At 34.7% G+C, this 19,984-nt stretch overlaps 1 protein-coding gene across 1 annotated transcript; it reads left to right on the plus strand.

Moving 5' to 3' along the window:
* The first annotated feature begins 63 nt into the window (after nucleotides 1-63).
* On the plus strand, nucleotides 64-16,384 carry LOC100374276 (GPI-anchor transamidase component PIGT-like). The gene is made up of 10 exons (XM_002736103.3): nucleotides 64-259; nucleotides 2,544-2,721; nucleotides 4,060-4,187; nucleotides 4,288-4,397; nucleotides 4,730-4,999; nucleotides 7,626-7,782; nucleotides 9,590-9,790; nucleotides 15,035-15,200; nucleotides 15,321-15,398; nucleotides 15,863-16,384. Exons 1-10 carry the CDS (start codon nucleotides 70-72, stop codon nucleotides 16,200-16,202), a joined length of 1,818 nt encoding a protein of 605 aa, XP_002736149.2. The 5' UTR covers nucleotides 64-69; the 3' UTR covers nucleotides 16,203-16,384.
* Nucleotides 16,385-19,984: the final 3,600 nt, after the last annotated feature.

Here is a 19,984-nt window from a genome sequence, read left to right on the forward strand (position 1 = left end):
ATCGAAACAGACTTCAAGAAAGGAAGTAAAACAAAGTGCAGTGCATTGTGGGAGTTTAGATACCTCAAAATGGCTGAACAGGTGAACGTGAGAGTGTGTCTTGTGATAATCTGTCTAGTTCTCATGGCACCCGAAGGGCTTTCAAATCCAGACAAGTTTGATGAAGAATTGTTTATACGACCATTACCGTCTGGTCATGTTTATTCACACTTCCAGTTTACAACAACTTGGGACGTTGACGTTCATGATCCAAGCACGTGTAAGTAAACATTATCCATTATATATGTAATAACGAAAATTAGATTTAATAAAAAACAATATTTTGAAATACATCTTGTCTATTTAATCTGTACTACTGCAGATATAATATAATATGAGAATTCTTGTTAATTATTTAATTAAGTACCATTAATGTCATAGCAAGAATGATCTACTGGGCAATGTTGTCATTTACATTGCTGTTTTGCTAACAATATTCGTTGTGTCGTCACAGGAAGCCCTGTCTCAGCACAGACCTGTGTCATATGACGTCTTACTAGCCGTTTTTTGCTAAAATAGCGCTCCTTCTCTTTACACTAGTGTTTATACACGGAACTTGATAATATTTGTTCCAATTTAAGTTAGCTTTTAAGTGAAATATTGTTTAGTGAGTGAAATATTAATGTCATAAATAATTCAATCTTAGAAACAACAGAAAACAACACATAATAGTGATAATCAAATTTGTGAGTAATTTCCGGTTTCAACTAGTTTGAAAATAGACTGTCCTTGAACACAATAAAATCATGCGTGAAGCGCCTTCCGATCCAGACACTAGCAGCGTAAACAATATTTGTGCAATTTTGGGGCCAGTTTGTTCTCACAATATTTCTAAGTTTCATTTATCATTATTTAGTAAACAGGCCCCTGAAAAGATTTAATATATCAGTAAAATACGTGATAATTGACGATCAACTTCGACACAGTCAAAGTTTTGAACAAACTCCCAGCACACCTTGCGCGATTTGCGTCAGATCGGTGTAAATAGGACGCCGACCTGCAGCGTCAATGAACAATATTGCTATACATCGAACAATATTGCTTATCAATTAATCAAGCTGAAACAAAATATTGCAAATCACTAGTAGACTTTTTGAACTGCAGAAGCACAATACAGATTACACATTGGAGTAAAAGCAAGAAATTGTTTGCCAGAAACATGTAATTGATAAAAGTAATAAAGGCACATAGACTTTTCCAGAGTTGTTCGCATCCTGTTTTTTAATATTCAACCATAAGGTATTGAGCACATACATATGTTACAGCAAGTATATTTAGTCTGTATGTGATAATTTAGCTGGGTGTACATTCACAACAGTTTGTGAAAAAATCCATGTGATCTGCAATTTGCAATTTAATCTGCCATGGTACCATTTCAGGTCAAAATGTTTATTTTGCAAACACATTGCATTCAACCAGTTAGCTGTCCATGAAATGATAATGGAACGTACCAGGGTTTAGTCTTGGGATATAGATACGTTGTTATTAGTCTCCGTTTCAGGCGCAACCTGAAAAGGGGAGTATAGTTTCTTATTTCTGGTTTCCGTCTGTGACTTCTCTAACATTTTCTCAGAAATTCTGCAGCAGATATCGATGGAACTTGGCATGATGATGAATAAGTCTCTGCCGAATATGCACGTAATTTTTTTTCCAGATCTGAAAATCCTAAGTGGGTCTTTTTCATGATTTTCATCCAAAATTATCTCTTCCAACACCACTGAGAGAATAACTGAGCATGCTCACAATAAACAATTAGCTTAGATTGTAATGCTAGGGTTTTTAGTGATGTCATGACCTGGTCATGACCTTGATCTGAATGGTGACAGATGGGTCATTACCAATCTCTGTGGAAACAGAGAGTGGTAAATTTCTTGTTATATTTTGTTTTAGCTTGATTTATTGAGAAGCAATACTGCTGATGTATATAGCAATGTTGTTGTGCTGATGTATATAAAACGGCAATGACAGTAAATTACTCCCTAACTCTGTGTACAGGTCTATGAATGCTTGTTTTCATTGACCTTATTACAGTGTCCATGTACACAGGACCAATTATTTTCCTGCACACAGTTTATGTAGTTTAATAGGATTAAATACAAGAATATTTTAATGTTGTTGTTGGCTTTATTCCTACAGTTTTAAAAGTTATAACCTTTACTTTAAGATAATATTTAATGTTTTCAACAGAACTTGGAATAAAAATGCTATTCCAACTATTTTACCGGTAATTGGTTAATTTGCTCGACTGTATCAAGTCATTGTAGACAAACTGTAGACTTAGTTTATTTGAAATGTACCAACACATTAAAAATATTAGTTCTCAAGAACATTGTGGAAGTGCCACATTTGAGACAACTATTTTATGTAAGTATCTGTTGAAATAGCAATAATATATTTACAATATTTTGAATGAATGTTGATTGGTCCTCTGTCATTTTGTAGCTCAAACATACACCCTCTAGGCTCTGTATTAACTCTTACTTCTTTTTATTTTCTATTTCCAGTTGCGCACTACAATTTCTTTCCAAAGTCTCTGGGGCAAATTATCAACAAATATTCTGTACAAGAGCTTCACTTATCACTGACTCAAGGATACTGGAGACATGAAAAATGGGGTTATCCAGTGTCATCTGCTCCACCAGGTGCACAATTATGGGTATGGTTTCAAGAGAGTACTGTAGAGTAAGTAAGGTGTTAGTAAGAAATATGCAAGCTTTAAACAAGTCTGCATTTCGTTTTATGTTGCTTGTGTTATCATAGATGAAGGTTAGGGTATATAAATGGAAAATGTCTGTCCTCGTTGTTGTGTTGTGTTGTCATTGGGACCTTGAGATTAAAGTAGCATATGTACTGTTATTAAAGGTACAAAATGTTAATATACACATTTATATATTAAGCATTCATTTAATTTCTATTCTCATGTCAGATAATCACCAGTGTGATTAAACACTTATTTGTTATATAATATTTAGATTCTTATTGGGCAAGGTTGTAAATGTTTTACTTGTTTGCGTCATATTTGTGTGTGTTGTTATAGCATGAGAACTGTTTATTCCACTTAGTTTTTTATAAACATGGAAACAAGTTTTTAGAATCTATCAATATAGCATATTTGTTCAGACTTTAGTGCTATCGCAGTCATTTTTGCTATCTGATCATATCATTTTTGTGGGATTGTTGCAAGATAGTAAACTATGCCCAAAGGCCTGCAACAACCTAGACTATCTACTGTCTTTTTAGCAAATGTTTTTTGACTGTCTTTTGTCTAAGTGTAGTAACTTTGTAAATTATGAGAATATTAATTGTGGGGATTAAAATAAAGCCACACTTTAGCCATGTTGTTCAAAGTCTGTGGCACATCCTATAAACCAGCATGGATATTACTAACCATTCAAAATGGAAATGACCCCACTCCTTATTTGGTAACTCAATGTAGCATGTATTAGAGTATGAGATAAAGAATAATGTCAGTTATCATTATAAATTATATGTGCAAAGTATGCACAAAGGGAGGAAATATTGTCATCTTTCGATAAGTGGAATGCCACACTGATTCCACACTATGTGCTGTAATTATTTATTTACAGGTCTGAAACTAAATGTTTCAAATTGAATCAACTGATGATGATAACTGGAATTATGCTAATAAATAAGGACACTAGCAAAAAAACATGAGACTAACCAGTGTTCTCCATATAGTATTGGCCAATTTGCATAACAATGACTTTTTTTGTATTCATTGTTATACTAAATTTGTTCTATTGTTTATCTTAAATTTAATGGTTTGCAACCCCAAGTCTATAATGCCCTGAGGAGAACTCTGCTGACATTATCCATTTCTTTCACAGGCTTATTTGCATTAATAATTTCAAAAATATACCAATTTTGGGTTAGGGTATTCACACTAGCTAAAATCAATATCTTAAATACATTGAACAAGTTACATACCCGTATCTCATAAATCCATAGTATACCTTATTTATGTATACTGTAATAGATGTTGTTCTTATTCATCACCAGTATTGAGCAAACTTGGAAGGAATTGGTCAATGTCCTATCTGGATTATTTTGTGCATCTTTAAACTTTATAGATGGCACTGTCACTGTCAAACCACAACTCTCATTCAGACCACAGGGTATTGCTACAGGTAAATGCTTAACTTTATTATCTGGTTAAAGGTTGGATTTGTTATCACAGTATAACTGGAAATGTATGAATAATATGAATACATTTTTTTTTTGTTATAGATAAATATTCTATCAATTCAACTTATCTAAGATATGCTACTTTACCAAGAGAAAATGTGTGTACTGAAAACTTGACACCATGGAAGAAACTGTTACCTTGTGATTCAAAAGTAAGAGCAGGTTGTGGTTTCTTTCTTTTTTTTCTAAATATCCATTTACCATGAATTCATGTGGTATTTTGTACAATGACATTGCATGATGTGTCACATAGCGGGATAGCAGGAATGAATGGGGAAAAAACAGCGCCAACAGTTAATGTTTTTTCTTTCAGACCTAATGATGCTGCAATTGCACCTCAGTGGCCCTATTGTATCATTTACCTAGTTCACATAATAAAATTATATTTTGTTACATTTTTGTCAATATATTTTTCAACTAATGTAAATAATACTACATGTAAAAATTAAATTCATTTTATTTGCTTATGATTGTTTTTTTTTAGGCTGGCCTCTCAACATTATTGAATGCCATGCAGCTTTACAATGCAAACTATCACTCACTGGAGGTACATGTTAGACCTGTATGTGCCAACCCATCATGCACCATTCCAGCTTTAGAACTAAGTCAGTCACTGTCTGTGGTGTTTGATCAGCCAATTCGAGAGTATGGAAAACAAGACTGGTCTCTGAAGAAGCTATTTGGTAGAGGTGCAAGAGGGGCATGTCCCATGGCCTCAACAAGTAATATTTATGTGGATATTAGTTCTAACAAAGTAAGAATATTATTATGAGGTTATCAAGAGAATATCGCTCAAGTATGCACAATGGCAGTATGGTGATCAAATCGACTGACACATAGCAGAGGTTGATGTGACCCAGTACTGCCCGAGTGCATACTTTGCAGTATTCTCGTGTCAACCCTATTATCATACATCTTTTTTCTGCTTGTAGTAATAATTTGAGAGATTATAGCCTGAATTGACATTGAAAGACATTTTGCTCCATGCAAACGTTTCAATGACAGGATTCTATTTCCGTCACATCCAACATAAACAAAAGAAAGTGTTTGAACGTGGGTTGGCATCATTAACCTTGAACACGTCGATTGAACGTTAGAACAAGTGCTGATGTGTTTTGGAATGAGTGCTGATCGGCTTTTCCATTGGCACACAATGGAATTTCCCATGGAGCATTCAGCCTTGACACTAATATTCATTTATGGCGCCCTCTGTGGCTATTGTTTGTGAATCACTATGCATGTGTGCATTGTCTCGCTTTTTCAAGTATGGCAGCATGTTAACCTCAAATACATCATTACTGTAGATCAAGATTATTAGCCCCCATCTGACTTGGTTCGAAATGGGGACTTATGTTTTGTCTTCCGTTCATTCGTGTGTCCGTCGTCATTTCTCAGATCTGCCTGGACAAATTTTCTTCAAAGCTTGTACAAAGACGAGTCATAATGTGAGACCTGTGCACATCGATTTTTTATTTGGTTGACCTTTGACTGACTGTTGGCTATTTTAGTTCCAAAAAAACACCAAAAATCAACATTTGGACATGTCATCAACTGTTTCTCAAACATGCCTAGACCAATTTCATTTAAACTTGGAATTGACATCAGTCATGGTGGGTTACTGATGCATGATGATGGCCATTTTTTTTTTTTATGAGTCTTCTGCCCATTTTACAAAGGTGATTTTTACAGATGTGGTTTAAATTTTGTACAAAAGCAAGATATAATGCGTTAAATGTTGTTTTTAATTTTTTGGGATTTCCATGAAATTTTGTGAAATGGTGTCCATTTTTATGATAAACGAATAGAATTGCAAAATTCAAACATGTCATCAACTGTTTTTTAGGCACGCCTGATGGCAAAACATTGTGCATGTTGATGGTTGATCAAGCATCAGTGTTCTATGAAACATAATTTAACAGTCAGTGAAAGTAATGTGAACTTGATGGCACCACATTGTGCATGATCAGTGAAAGTAATGTGAACTTGATGGTACCAGTGTGCATGATCAGTGAAAGTAATGTGAACTTGATGGTACCAGTGTGCATGATCAGTGAAAGTAATGTAAACTTGATGGTACCAGTGTGCATGATCAGTGAAAGTAATGTAAACTTGATGGCACCACATTGTGCATGATCAGTGAAAGTAATGTGAACTTGATGGTACCAGTGTGCATGATCAGTGAAAGTAATGTAAACTTGATGGCACCACATTGTGCATGATCAGTGAAAGTAATGTGAACTTGATGGTACCAGTGTGCATGATCAGTGAAAGTAATGTAAACTTGATGGCACCACATTGTGCATGATCAGTGAAAGTAATGTGAACTTGATGGTACCAGTGTGCATGATCAGTGAAAGTAATGTAAACTTGATGGCACCACATTGTGCATGATCAGTGAAAGTAATGTGAACTTGATGGTACCAGTGTGCATGATCAGTGAAAGTAATGTAAACTTGATGGCACCACATTGTGCATGATCAGTGAAAGTAATGTGAACTTGATGGTACCAGTGTGCATGATCAGTGAAAGTAATGTAAACTTGATGGCACCACATTGTGCATGATCAGTGAAAGTAATGTGAACTTGATGGTACCAGTGTGCATGATCAGTGAAAGTAATGTAAACTTGATGGCACCACATTGTGCATGATCAGTGAAAGTAATGTGAACTTGATGGTACCAGTGTGCATGATCAGTGAAAGTAATGTAAACTTGATGGCACCACATTGTGCATGATCAGTGAAAGTAATGTGAACTTGATGGTACCAGTGTGCATGATCAGTGAAAGTAATGTAAACTTGATGGCACCACATTGTGCATGATCAGTGAAAGTAATGTGAACTTGATGGCTCCACAGTGTGCATGATCAGTGAAAGTAATGTAAACTTGATGGCACCACATTGTGCATGTTCAGTGAAAGTAATGTAAACTTGATGGCACCACATTGTGCATGATCAGTGAAAGTAATGTAAACTTGATGGCACCACATTGTGCATGATCAGTGAAAGTAATGTAAACTTGATGGCACCACATTGTGCATGATCAGTGAAAGTAATGTGAACTTGATGGCTCCACAGTGTGCATGATCAGTGAAAGTAATGTGAACTTGATGGCACCACATTGTGCATGATCAGTGAAAGTAATGTGAACTTGATGGCACCACATTGTGCATGATCAGTGAAAGTAATGTGAACTTGATGGCACCAGTGTGCATGTTGATTATTGATCAAGCATCGTGGTAATAAGCTAAATACTATCCCAATATTTAAACATATATCTGACTATGCTTTTCATTGTTTGACAAAGTCACTAAAAACATGACAGGGACTATGTCAATGACGATGACTTGTGTTAAATATGTCAGTCATATTGTTGTTGTAGACTTCCAATTTGGTCCAGCTGACTCCTGAGCCAACTGATACGAGGGTTGTGACTAGAGGTGGTGGAACAAGTACGTATGGTGTGTATGATCTGAATAATTGGGATAGCTCAAATCAACTCATGTTAGCAATGAAATGGAAGAATAAACACTGCTATGGTAAGTAACCTTTAGCTGCCCCAGAGATTGATAAAGGCTAACTAATATAGTCAAACCTGTCTATAAAGGACAGTCAGTGGACTGAGCCGAACTGTCCTTTATAGACAGGTGGTCTTTATATGGAGGTGGCCTAATTTATTCATTTAATCATGAATATTAATTAGGGCGGGAATTTTAAGGGAGATCATAAGCAAAACATAAAAACAAACCTACAATGAATAGGTCTTTTTTAATAAGTCACTCATTTTCATCTGGATAATTACACAGCTTTACTTTTTTACTACAAATTATATCATGTAAATTCACTGGAACCAAGTGATTCTGCCCATGGACTCATTGGTGTATTTAATGCATAAGAACGATTGTCAACGATCGGCCACATTGGCGTTTTAGCTCTGTCTTTCACACTCTCGCCATGCAGTCTTATTCCCCAGTCATATTCCATCACAGGCGGTAATCAGTCGCATCGTTAGTATTGTCGATGGTACACTGTGATAAAATGCACAGGCAAAGTTGCCGTGTTTGAAAAAACAAACAAACAAGCATTAAAAATGAAGAAGCATTGGTAATAAACAAAATTTACCAAACTCGTAACGATTGCTCCAACTCTCGGTGTTGAATCAGAAAGTCAAACGAACCGGAAATGAAACACGATGATCGTACTCGCAATTTTACAGTAATTTGTTGTAAGCATCGACGTGTCAAAACTGCCCAAACGAAACGAATTTCCTCGATTGCGAATTATTGATATTACCGTTTATAAAAAAAGAGGATCAACATAGAAAACATTTTTCGTTGAGAATAACCCCGAGATGACCCCTCAGTAACAATACGTTTTGCCCATGCGCTAGCTGTGGCTTCATTAGCATAATTTATAACGATCAACAACAAACAACATGGCGGTCAAAATAGGTCGGATTTTGCAATTCCGCGATGAGAACGAAATAAACGAATGTTTTATTATTTTGTTCGGGTATTTCATGTCGACAAGCTAAATAAAACATCTCTCATTTAATTAAACTGGTTCATTTTTCTTGTTTTCGAGACGGGAGGAATTTGCTCTTCATGTGCGAGACAGTCCACAGAAGTGCCGCTGGCCGGCTGGGGATCGATAGTATACCGGGGGTAGTACCGATCGGAAACAAGCTAGTTTTTCATTTTCAACTTTGAATAAAACTGTTTTAATTTGTTGTTAAAATCTTTCCAGTCTTTAGACGTTACATTCAGATGATATTCAACTTTTTCGCAACTTCACAATTCAAGTTGCAATTGTCACCCCTGTCTATTAGCCCTAAAGATTGCGTACTCGGTAATCTGAACGTAACTTATGGCCACTTTTCTGTTAGCAATTCACAAGTAGCTATTGTCTTTTTGCTGAGACCGTCTGATGGACATGTTGGTGGTCGTTATACAAAGGTTAAAGTGTGAATAGGTCTACAATAGGGTGGTCGCTATATCCAGTGTCTTTAACGTGTACTAAGGTGGTCGCTATTAGCAGGTGGCCGCTCTGCACAGGTGGTCGTTAACACAGGTTTGACTGTAATAGTAGGTTTATCAAGACTATTTTAGATGGATTCAATAACATTACACTGTCAATTCATAGAAATGTGACTTTCACTTGCTGCAAATGAATGTACATTTGTTCTCCTGATACAGTATAGTTGAATTAACTTTATATATCTTTCCATCCCAATAGGAATTCTTTGTGGAACATTGATATTATAGTGTAAGTGTGTTGACAACTGTAGAAAGTATTGCTGTTTTTATCTGAATAATAAAATGTTTTATTTATCTTTTTTTTTTTCAGATGTTAATCATCCACCACAAATTCATGTACATCGTTTTATTACTGGTTACGGACAAGATAAAGGCGGTATAACATGCTTACTATTTAATCATGACACTGAGAAGTCACAGTCTGTTATATATTTAGATACAGTACCATGGTATATTAGATTATATTTGCATACACTCAAGATAACTACAAACAACAAACCAATAAAACCAGGTAAAAGAAAAACCTACTACCGAGTTATCCTAGGTTCTGTGACTACACAGCTGTCCTATATACATTCATGTTTCAAAATGGCCAGGAGATAAATTAAATTGTTCTTACCAATCACTATGTATAATTTTATTAAAAACTACAAATAATTAGTTTGTGATGATTTTACCGTATTTGTCTTCAATTAGGCGCCACTTTGTTACACTTTCATGTCATGGTGGCGCTTATTTGTGGTTAAATTTGAGCAACTTTCTTTCAAATGGCGCTTATTTCAAGCACTTCAAGTTCTAGTACCGGTAATTGTGTTACAAGCCATTGTTTTTGCTCCATTCTGGTGATAGATTATTGACAATATTTTACATTACAGTCTGACGCTTAGTCACTGTAGCCTTTATTTTAAATACTGAGTAAATGACCCGTTTTCAGACAGTTTAGAAAGTTATACAAAAAATATTCTTTAGAAAACATTCACAGTTTGCCGTACAATCAACAGAAAAATAAAACAAACACAAATTCAACGCTTAGTAGTCAATGATCACGGTAGCAAAATCCGGTCATGCTGCATTCCACGGTTACGATTATTACTCAGTAGTAGTTATAATAACGTACAAAAAATAAAATGCAAGTAAAATTCAACTTAATTTCATCGTAAGCGAATGATTCTGGTCGCATGTAAACGCTCGGCGCGATTCGATGTCTGCCATGCTTCCTGTCTAGGACTTGACCTGGAACGCGTTTTTTGACCTGATAGGTCAAGTCGTTAATTAACCAATCAAAATGCTGGATGATGCCAACGTGATCAAATTACCATAGCTCATTTAAATAATGTATGAACGCAATGCGGAAGTGATTTGCCGATGTTTGCGATATTTTGGCTTTGATTTTGGTGGGAAAAACGGCATGATTTTTTTTTCAAATCAAGAAATTAGTTATTTTTGGAAAGTAAACTGAGCATTTAAAGAATAATTTAACACTGTTTACTGTGACAACAGCGCATTTGAAACAGAACATTTTCGCGTTGTTTTAATTTCGTTTTTATGGACTTACTGCGAAATTAAAAACCACGCTGATATTTTCTACAGTAGACTAAAAAGACATGTTTCAAGAGATTATAGATCGATTTCTTAAAAATTGTTAGAAACAAAACCAATTTTTTTTACATAAAAGCCATTCGTACAGTAACAGCGAGGGACTTCCGCGATCGCGTCCATCGCTACGAACCGGTAACCGGTAGTCGATCCGCCGGCGCCCAATTCACGATCATTACGTGCCAAAATTTCAACTTTGTCTGGCGCTTAATTGAGGTGTAAAATACGAAGTTTTTGTGGCACTGGCGCCTAATTGAAGGTGGCGCTTAACTGAAGACAAATACGGTAGTATTTTTGACTCCCATGTGCGAAGCACAAAATGGGAGTCTTTGCAGTTAGTGTGTCTGTATGTGTGTGTGTATGTGTGTATGTGTGTATGTGTGTATGTGTGTGTGTGTGTATGTGTGTCCGACTGTTCCACTGCTATCTCAAGAACCATACATCGGTTTTTGATGAAACTTGGTGCATAGATGCTCTGGGCCAATGCGCAGATTTGATTAGGTTTTGGTAAAAATCCATGCTCGTTAATTACCTAATTTGCATGATAATTAGCTAATTTTTAGCTGTTCTATGACTGTTCCACTGATATCTAAAGAACCACTCATTGGATTTTGATGAAACTTGGTACATAGATGCTCTGAACATATGCGCAGATTTGATTAATTTTTGGTAAAAATCCGTGCATATTAATTACCTAATTTGCATGATAATTAGCTATTTTTTAGTGGTTCCATGACTGTTCCACTGATATCTAAACAACCACTCATTGGATTTTGATGAAACTTGGTACATAGATGCTCTGAACTAATGCTAGGTTTTGATTAGTTTTTGGTAATAATCCGTGGATACTAATTACCTAATTTGCATAATGATTAGTCAATTTTCGGTTTTTCCACTGATATCTCAAGTACTAATCATCACATTTCAATGAAACTTGGTACATAGATGTCATACGACACTGCACAGACCTGATAGTTTTTAAGGTAATATCAGTACATATTAATTACCTAATTTGCATAATTAATTAATTTTCAGCATTTGATATAAGTAGTTAGCATTACATTTCAATGAAACTTGGTACTTACATACTCAAGGACTATGCAGAGATTGATTGTTTTCGATAAATATTTGTGCATATTAATCACCTAATTTGCATAATTAGTTAATTTTCAGCTTTTCCACAGGTATCTCAAGTACTAATCATCGCATTTCAATGAAACTTGGTACATAGATCCTTTAGGACTATGCAGAGACCTGATTAGTTTTAGGGTAAATAATTGTGCATATTAATTACCTAATTTGCATAATTAATTTTCAGCTTTTCTACTGATATCTAAAGTACTAATCATCACATTTCAATGAATCTAGAATTATGCAGACCCAATTAGTTTCCGGTAAATATTTGTGCATATTAATCACCTAATTTGCATAATTAACCAACTTTCACACTATCTCAGGTACTATACATCACATATCAATGAATGTACATGGATGCTGTAGGACAATAGACAGACCTGAATAATTGTGGGTTAAAATCTGTACATATTAATTGCCTAATTTGCATAATTAACCAATTTTAAGCTTTCACACTGATATCTAAAGTACCGTAAAAACTCCAAAATTTTGACCGGTTTTAAATAATTGGTGTTCGATATGTGACGTGTTTTTATAGTCAAAATTAAGGTGCATTTTCGGACGGTCGAATTTTTCAGAATAGAAATCAGCAAATGAAAAAATGGGGATGATAGACAGTGTGCTTCATTAGTTTTTAAAAAATGCAATGTCCGTCAATTGACGTAAACTTCCTCATGTTTCACGGTAAAAGCAAAGGTCGTGGCCGAGTTGTAACTCAAAATCTAAACAAAGTCATCAATCAGTGAGTATTATGACAAGCAAAACAAAACATCAAGACGCGGAGAAGAGGTCAGCACAAAACTAATAGGTCAAAAGACAAAGCTGTCTCGCACTACCTAGAAAAACTTGCGAATGTTCGAAGTACAGGTACCCATTGGACAAAAGATGCATGGAAGTTTAGCAAACTATCTCCCCGACCCAGTGCAATGTATCCGGTTAGAATCAAAGCTCACGTGTCCCTTATTTGAGGGACCAAATTCTGCCGTAAATTCGCCCTTGGATTAAAAAATAAAATGGGATTTAAGAAAATAAAATGGGACTTTTAAGGTGTATTTTGGCGTCATTTTTCGGACATTTCAATCAATCCTGCCGGCTAAAATAGAGTCTAAGTTTTACCGTAGTCATTGACGTTTGTCTATTCAAGAGTACACGTGTATGATTTTTATCGTGACTAGCGTGAGCGGGTAAGCTTCCTTTCGAGAATGAGCTGTTATCACTGTGAACAATGTTAAATTATTCTTCAGATGACCAGTTTATTTTTTAAAAACAACTAATTTTTTTATTTAAAAAAATCATGCCGTTTTCGCATCAAAATCCAAGCCAAAATATCGTACTACAACACCAATTTCTTCCGCATTGCGTTCAATAACATTAACATATTTAAATAAGCTATGGTAATTTGAACACGTTGGCATCATCCAGCTTTTTGATTGGTTAATTAGCGATTTGACCTATTTGACCTAAGAGAACATGGCGGATATCCTACAGCATCAAACGTTTATACGAGACCGGAATCATTCGCTTACGATGAAACTAAGTTGACTTTTATTTCTATTTCATAACCATTCAACAAATTTATTTTGTGTACATTATTATAATCACTACTGAGTACAGTAATAATCAACAATTCAGAAACGCAGCATGCCAAGATTTTTGTGTTCGTTTTTATTTGAAACTTCGTTTATTTAGAATATATTTTCGTTACCAATAAAATAAAAATCTCTCAGTCAATCAGAAACCCGGATTCATGCCTTCGAGGAAGGTCCCGTTTGAACGCTCACATCGGTTTTTTTTTCGTTTGGGGGAAAACTAAAACTGGTCGCAATTTTCGAATAAGAATGAGTCGGCAATTTTTAGTGGAGTCGAAAATTTGTAGGTAAATAAAACACAGAAATCGGCAAATAAATAGGCGGTCGAATTTTTAGAGGGGTCGAAATTTTGGAGTTTTCACGGTACTAATTATTCCATTTCAATGAAACTTAGTATAAAGATGCTCTAGGACAATGTACAAACCTAATTAGTTTTGGGTAAAAATCTGTTCATATTAATTCCCTAATAAGCATAATAATTCATAATTTTTTGGTTCTAATCACATTTCAATTAAACTTGGAGACATAGATTTTCTGTTACATTGCGCAGAACTCATTAGTTTTACACTCAAATCTGGTCATATTAATTTTCTGATTTGCATAATTAGTTTTCAGCTAAGTAATTTCGAATTATATTTAATGTGTCTCCAATACTCTCAGCACATGGGAGTTCTTTCTAAGCTTTCTTTGATTTTTAGTGGAGGTAGGAATAATCTTTTTAATCATCACAGTTCACACCACGTTAGTTGTTTGATATGGGTCCCATGAGACGAATAAAGTGTCTGTAAAATATGTTTTTAGAATGTGAAATATATGAAAAAGTTAGTTGAAACTTGCAAATTAAAGAGTTTGTGAGTTGTATTGATTGAAAGCTGATGCATTGTACCATGATTATTTGTGTTCACTGCAATATATCCTAATATGCATTGCTGTTTGAATTCTTCTTTGGGCCGGAGCATGCAATTAACCAAGGAATTATGTCATGTTCGATGTTTGCTTGGACAGACGCAGACGTAACATTTGTAAAATACACATCCTATAAATTCGAAAGGAAGGAACCTAATGGAGATACACACAAAAACTTGTATGGTGTGCATATCAAACTAATCCTAATGGCGATACACACAAAAACTTGTATGGTGTGCATATCAAACTAATCCTAATGGAAAATGCTTCACATTAATTATTAATTTTATAGTATAATTTGTATAATTGTCGAACAAAGTATTCGGCATGCAATTTGGTGATGTGATGACCAAATCTTAAGATGCTGAAAACTCGATCACAACCAAATTTACAGCACTGCTTGATAATGTTACTGGCAAGGCGGATATATTGCAAATATCATCACTCTTGCATTTATTACAGTACACTTATTACTCAAAATATCAAAAGTTGTATAAATCACTATTAATGAAATATATTCCATGTTACAGACTGGATGAAGTATATACCAGGGCAAGATCGTACCCGGGGTTACATGCTGGAGATGGTATTGACATTACCACCAGATTCAGTCACAACTATTGGTATTGATTTTGATAGAGCATTTTTGAAATGGACAGAACATCCACCTGATGCTAATATTGGATTTCATATCAGGTATTACATGTTGAAAACTCTGGACCATCATGATATAAACAAATACATTGCAGATTATGTAACTCAAGTCAAATTTGGTGATACATTCAAAATGTAATTGTAAATTCTGCTTATCTTCAGTTCTGCAGTTGTAAGTACTATTCTGCAGCATGGAAATAACACATTTTCAGGACAAACAGATTCCAGATTATTCCCAAGGTAAGACTTGAAAGAGAGATAGTGAGTCAAGTCCAGTAAAGAACAGAACAGGACATCCCCTGACTTGTTTCATTGAGTAGAAAGACGTCAGTTTCCTGTGTGTGTTACAATGGACTTGATTATACCTTAATCTATCTTAATGCTAAGCTGTGTACTACCGATAACACTTTCTGACCAAGATATCTTGTGAATACCATAGTTGTTGTATTTGCTAAACAGCACTTATCTCAATATGACTACAATTTGAGTACTGCAAAGTCAGAGAAGAACTTTTAAAATGACAATGATGTTATATATTTATAAAATAACATGCATGTAATGTTGCATGATATGAACCTTTCCGCGTGTTCAGCTGTAATCAAAGAACATTCTTCTTGCAACACAGTAGCACATAATAATTTTATTATCATTCTCATTTATTACATGTATAATGATATCTATCCACACTCTTTTTCCCTCTATAGCTTATTTGGTTCATCAAACCAGAAAGACTTCTTCATTAGATTATACTCTGAGATTCTACTAATCCAGCTACCAACCCCTGATTTCAGCATGCCGTACAACGTGATATGTTTGGCATGTACCGTGGTAGCTATAGCATTTGGATCACTTCACAATTTAACTACAAGGAGTTTTGCACCTGTTGATCCTAACAAAAAACCCACTGGTATCAAAGCAAAAATAATCTCTGTCATAAAAAAAATTAAAGGACATAAACCTGATGAAACAGATAAAAGTAAAAATACTGATGAGAAAGTTGATAACAAATGTGAAACCACAGAGGAAGTCAAAAAAGACAGGTGATGTGTTTAATATGTCGTGTCAATCAAATGTATAATTACTAAGACTATGCAATCATGTATTGTTATTCACTGTTCTGTATTGTAAAAAATGGGATGCAGATGTTACTGTTTATATATTTTTGTAAGATTATCAATGTCTTTTACAAGATTAATAAAACTTGAGATAAAATGATGGACCACTGATTATGGAAGTGTTTCAACTTTTACTTTGGAAAACTTTTAATCTAACTGAAATGTTTTAAGATCAAGTCTTGGGCCACACTGATTCAATTATATGGATGACATCCTCTGGAGACCTCAAAACTAATGTGAGAGGGCGAAAAAAACAAACAAGAAGTTTTTATTAGTCCCCGTTTTCGGACTACTTATGTTTTGCTCTGTGTGCGTCCGTGATCACCTGTATCTCGAACATGCATGGACCGATTAAGTTCAAACTTCACTCATACATCACACATTATATGGGACATATGCACATGCATTTTTTTCATGATCCGATTAACAATAGCCGAATAGCAGCCATTTTAAGGCCGAAAATGCATCAAAATCACATTTTTCACCATTCCGGACCCGGATCTCAGTTATGCATGGACGGATTTTGTTCAAATTTGGTACATACATTAAACATAATAGGGTTTGAAATGGCCGACTGGCGGCCATTTTGTTTTAAAGAATTCAGTTCTGGATCCTTGTCTGAGACATGCCTGGATTGATCGAGTTCAAACTTCACACACACACAAGGTACATCATGTCACAAATATGTATGTGCATTTGTTTCATGATCTCATTAACGATAGCCAAATGGCGGCCGCTTTAAGGCCGAAAATGCATTGAAATCGCACATTTTAACCATTCCTGACCTGGATCTCAGTTATGCATGGACGGATTTTGTTCAAATTTGGTACATACATTAAACATAATAGGACCTTGATGCACGTCATTTTTTTTTTCGGATCAAGTTCGAAATGGCCGACTGGCGGCCATTTTATTTTAAAGAATTCAGTTCTGGATTCGTATCCGAGACATGTCTGGATTGATCAAGTTCAAACTTCACACACACATGGTACATTGTACATCATGTCACAAATATGTATGTGCATTTGTTTCATGATCTCATTAACGATAGCCAAATGGCGGCCACTTTAAGGGCGAAAATGCATTGAAATCGCACATTTGCGTATTTTCACAATTCCGGAACAGGATCTCAGTCATGCATGGATGGATTTTGTTCAGATTTAGTACAATGTGTTGTACATATACAGGTGCATTTCGGTCATGATCTGCTTTGACTGTATATGTCACTCAAATATGAACGGAACGGGGACGTGTCATTGACAATGACTTGTTTGTAGGAGGCACATGTTGATGTACACATCTTGTACTGTATTACTGTCACAAGTATTACCACCTTTGATTTTGAAAAGACAAGAGAATATAAAGGCAGATGTTAGCTTTGCCAAAGGCATACACATCAACTCAATAATAAAGAAAAACTTACAGTGTTGAATTAAAAATGAACAGTAAGTCTGTCAACAGCAACCTGGAAATTAACTTCTTTGACATTCAAACTACAGCTTTTAAAGTTTTTAGCTTCTGGGCTTTTGTAAATTTTGTTTAAAGGTGCAGTGTTGTTGGTAATATGGTAACGTTTATAACATTATTCCATGAGTCTTGTGTAAATGGTAATGAATTAATAATGACACTTAACTCTCACTTTTCTATTTATGTACATTAACTATGTGAGCTCATGCAAGTATGCAATCTGTTTTAGCATTTTATTTTCCAGTTTGTAGTGGTACAAGTCATAATTTGTTGTTGCAAGTCATTACAGTATGGTTGGTTGGCAACAATGTTAATATTGCCTAACTATTTTGTCATTGCTGGAATGGATGCGCAGGGATTGTGTTTACAGAGTATGTTGATCATTGGCATCACTATATCATAAGAAACTCAAATTGTTTAAAACAATCCATGCATGGCACAGTCCCTATTAGTTATCAAATCTAAGTTATATAGTTTTGTTTATAATAATATATATAGCACAAGTACTTGTTCATATAGATTTATTGCCCTGGAACACCATTAATCAAAACAAAATGGCTGCCTGTCGGCCATTTTTAATCTGCTCGTCAAACCAATACATCTGTATATCTATGACATGATGTATAATGACTATATAAAATATGGACAGAGCAGGATCTTGATCTTGATCGTGTAAACTTTATAGGTTATTTGTTGATCAGATTCAAGATGGCTGAATGGTGGCCATTTTATGTTAAAATTCATCAAGCATTTCGGTCCCAGATCTTGGTAATACAAATGCAGCTTTTATCCATCTTCGTACATACAATGATTATGTAGATATGATCACCATTTTTGTTGTCAGATTGGATTCAAAATGTCCGAATACAAATGCCGTTCTTGAGTCCGTGTCTCTGACGGGAGCTCTTTCGTGTCATACCAGACTTGTTATTCTAAAAACTCTTACATGATCAAAGTTACAAATATTTTGTATGTTGTTAAAAATAGATATAATCAAAGAAAGTACTCTCTTGTGCTTGAGGGTATTCAAAGGCATATATTGTATTTGCTCTATTAGAAGTTCAGCTCCAATTGAAGCACATTTAAACCAATAATTGTATCTTGATCATTCTAATATTACTTCTTTTTGCTAATAAAGCAAATATGGCATAGAGTATTTAGGATTAGCCTATTCAACAAGAAGCTTGGCAAATGAAATAGACCAGAACTTTGATCTATCTGATCCATTGAAGCTTATAATACTAACAAACTAAAACTCTAGTAGAGCAAAAGGAATAAATTTATTTTATTATACATCTGCAGTTTGTACTTTGTGATTTATCTCAGAGCATCTATGAATCAAGTTTAATTTAAATTTATAAATGGTTATGGTGATATTGGAATATTTTGGCAATTAGGTAATTAATATGCATGAATTTTAACCCTAAGCCAATCGTGTCAGAGTTATTAGAATCTGATAAATGGTTTTTGCAAATATCTAATTGGGCCAATGGGTTATCTCGGAGTTTCTATGCATATATGTTTGGTAGTATTTGAGATACAGGAGATACAGGAGAAAAAGGTTAAAATTTGGCTAATTAGTATGCATAGTTTAAATCCTGAGTAAATGTTAAAATCAATTGTAGAAATAAATTTTGTATTGTCTTTATCAATGATCTTTCAGAGTAAAATCTTGATACCACTGACTACAACCCATTAGAGGGGTGCCTTTATCTCTATCTCTTTTGTGTCTAATTAATAACAAGATTAAATGACATAATGGGCAATTTTAGAACTATTTCATACCAAAAAAAAGTATTCCCATCCAACTACTTTTTTACAGCATATATTACAAAACAAAGTGTTGAGAGTTGAGGCCTGTTTAACATAGAAACCAATAGAAAATGATTTTACTAGTGAAAATCAACACTACCTTTAGGATGGTTATGGGTTATTAATAAAATTGCATTAATATAAATGACATAGGTGTGTGTATGTTCTATTAATATGCTTATATTATATACACTTCTAATCATTTCAAATGCTAAGCATTACGTCGTGTGAATAATCGAAGTAAACAAACGAGTAAACAAAACCTAAAGTAGTGACAGATGAATTAATAACTTATGGCATTGAAATAATTTCTCTAGGGCTTTGTTCAGGCTATAAACTCACTTCGGATTTACAACTAATCACTAAAAATCACAGCAAATTTATGTACTTTGGCTTGAAAACTTCTGTATCATCTGTTTATGTTCTCATTTG

Source organism: Saccoglossus kowalevskii, chromosome 6 (assembly GCF_978046115.1).
Source record: "Saccoglossus kowalevskii chromosome 6, keSacKowa6.1, whole genome shotgun sequence".
Taxonomy (NCBI): Eukaryota; Metazoa; Hemichordata; class Enteropneusta; family Harrimaniidae; genus Saccoglossus; species Saccoglossus kowalevskii.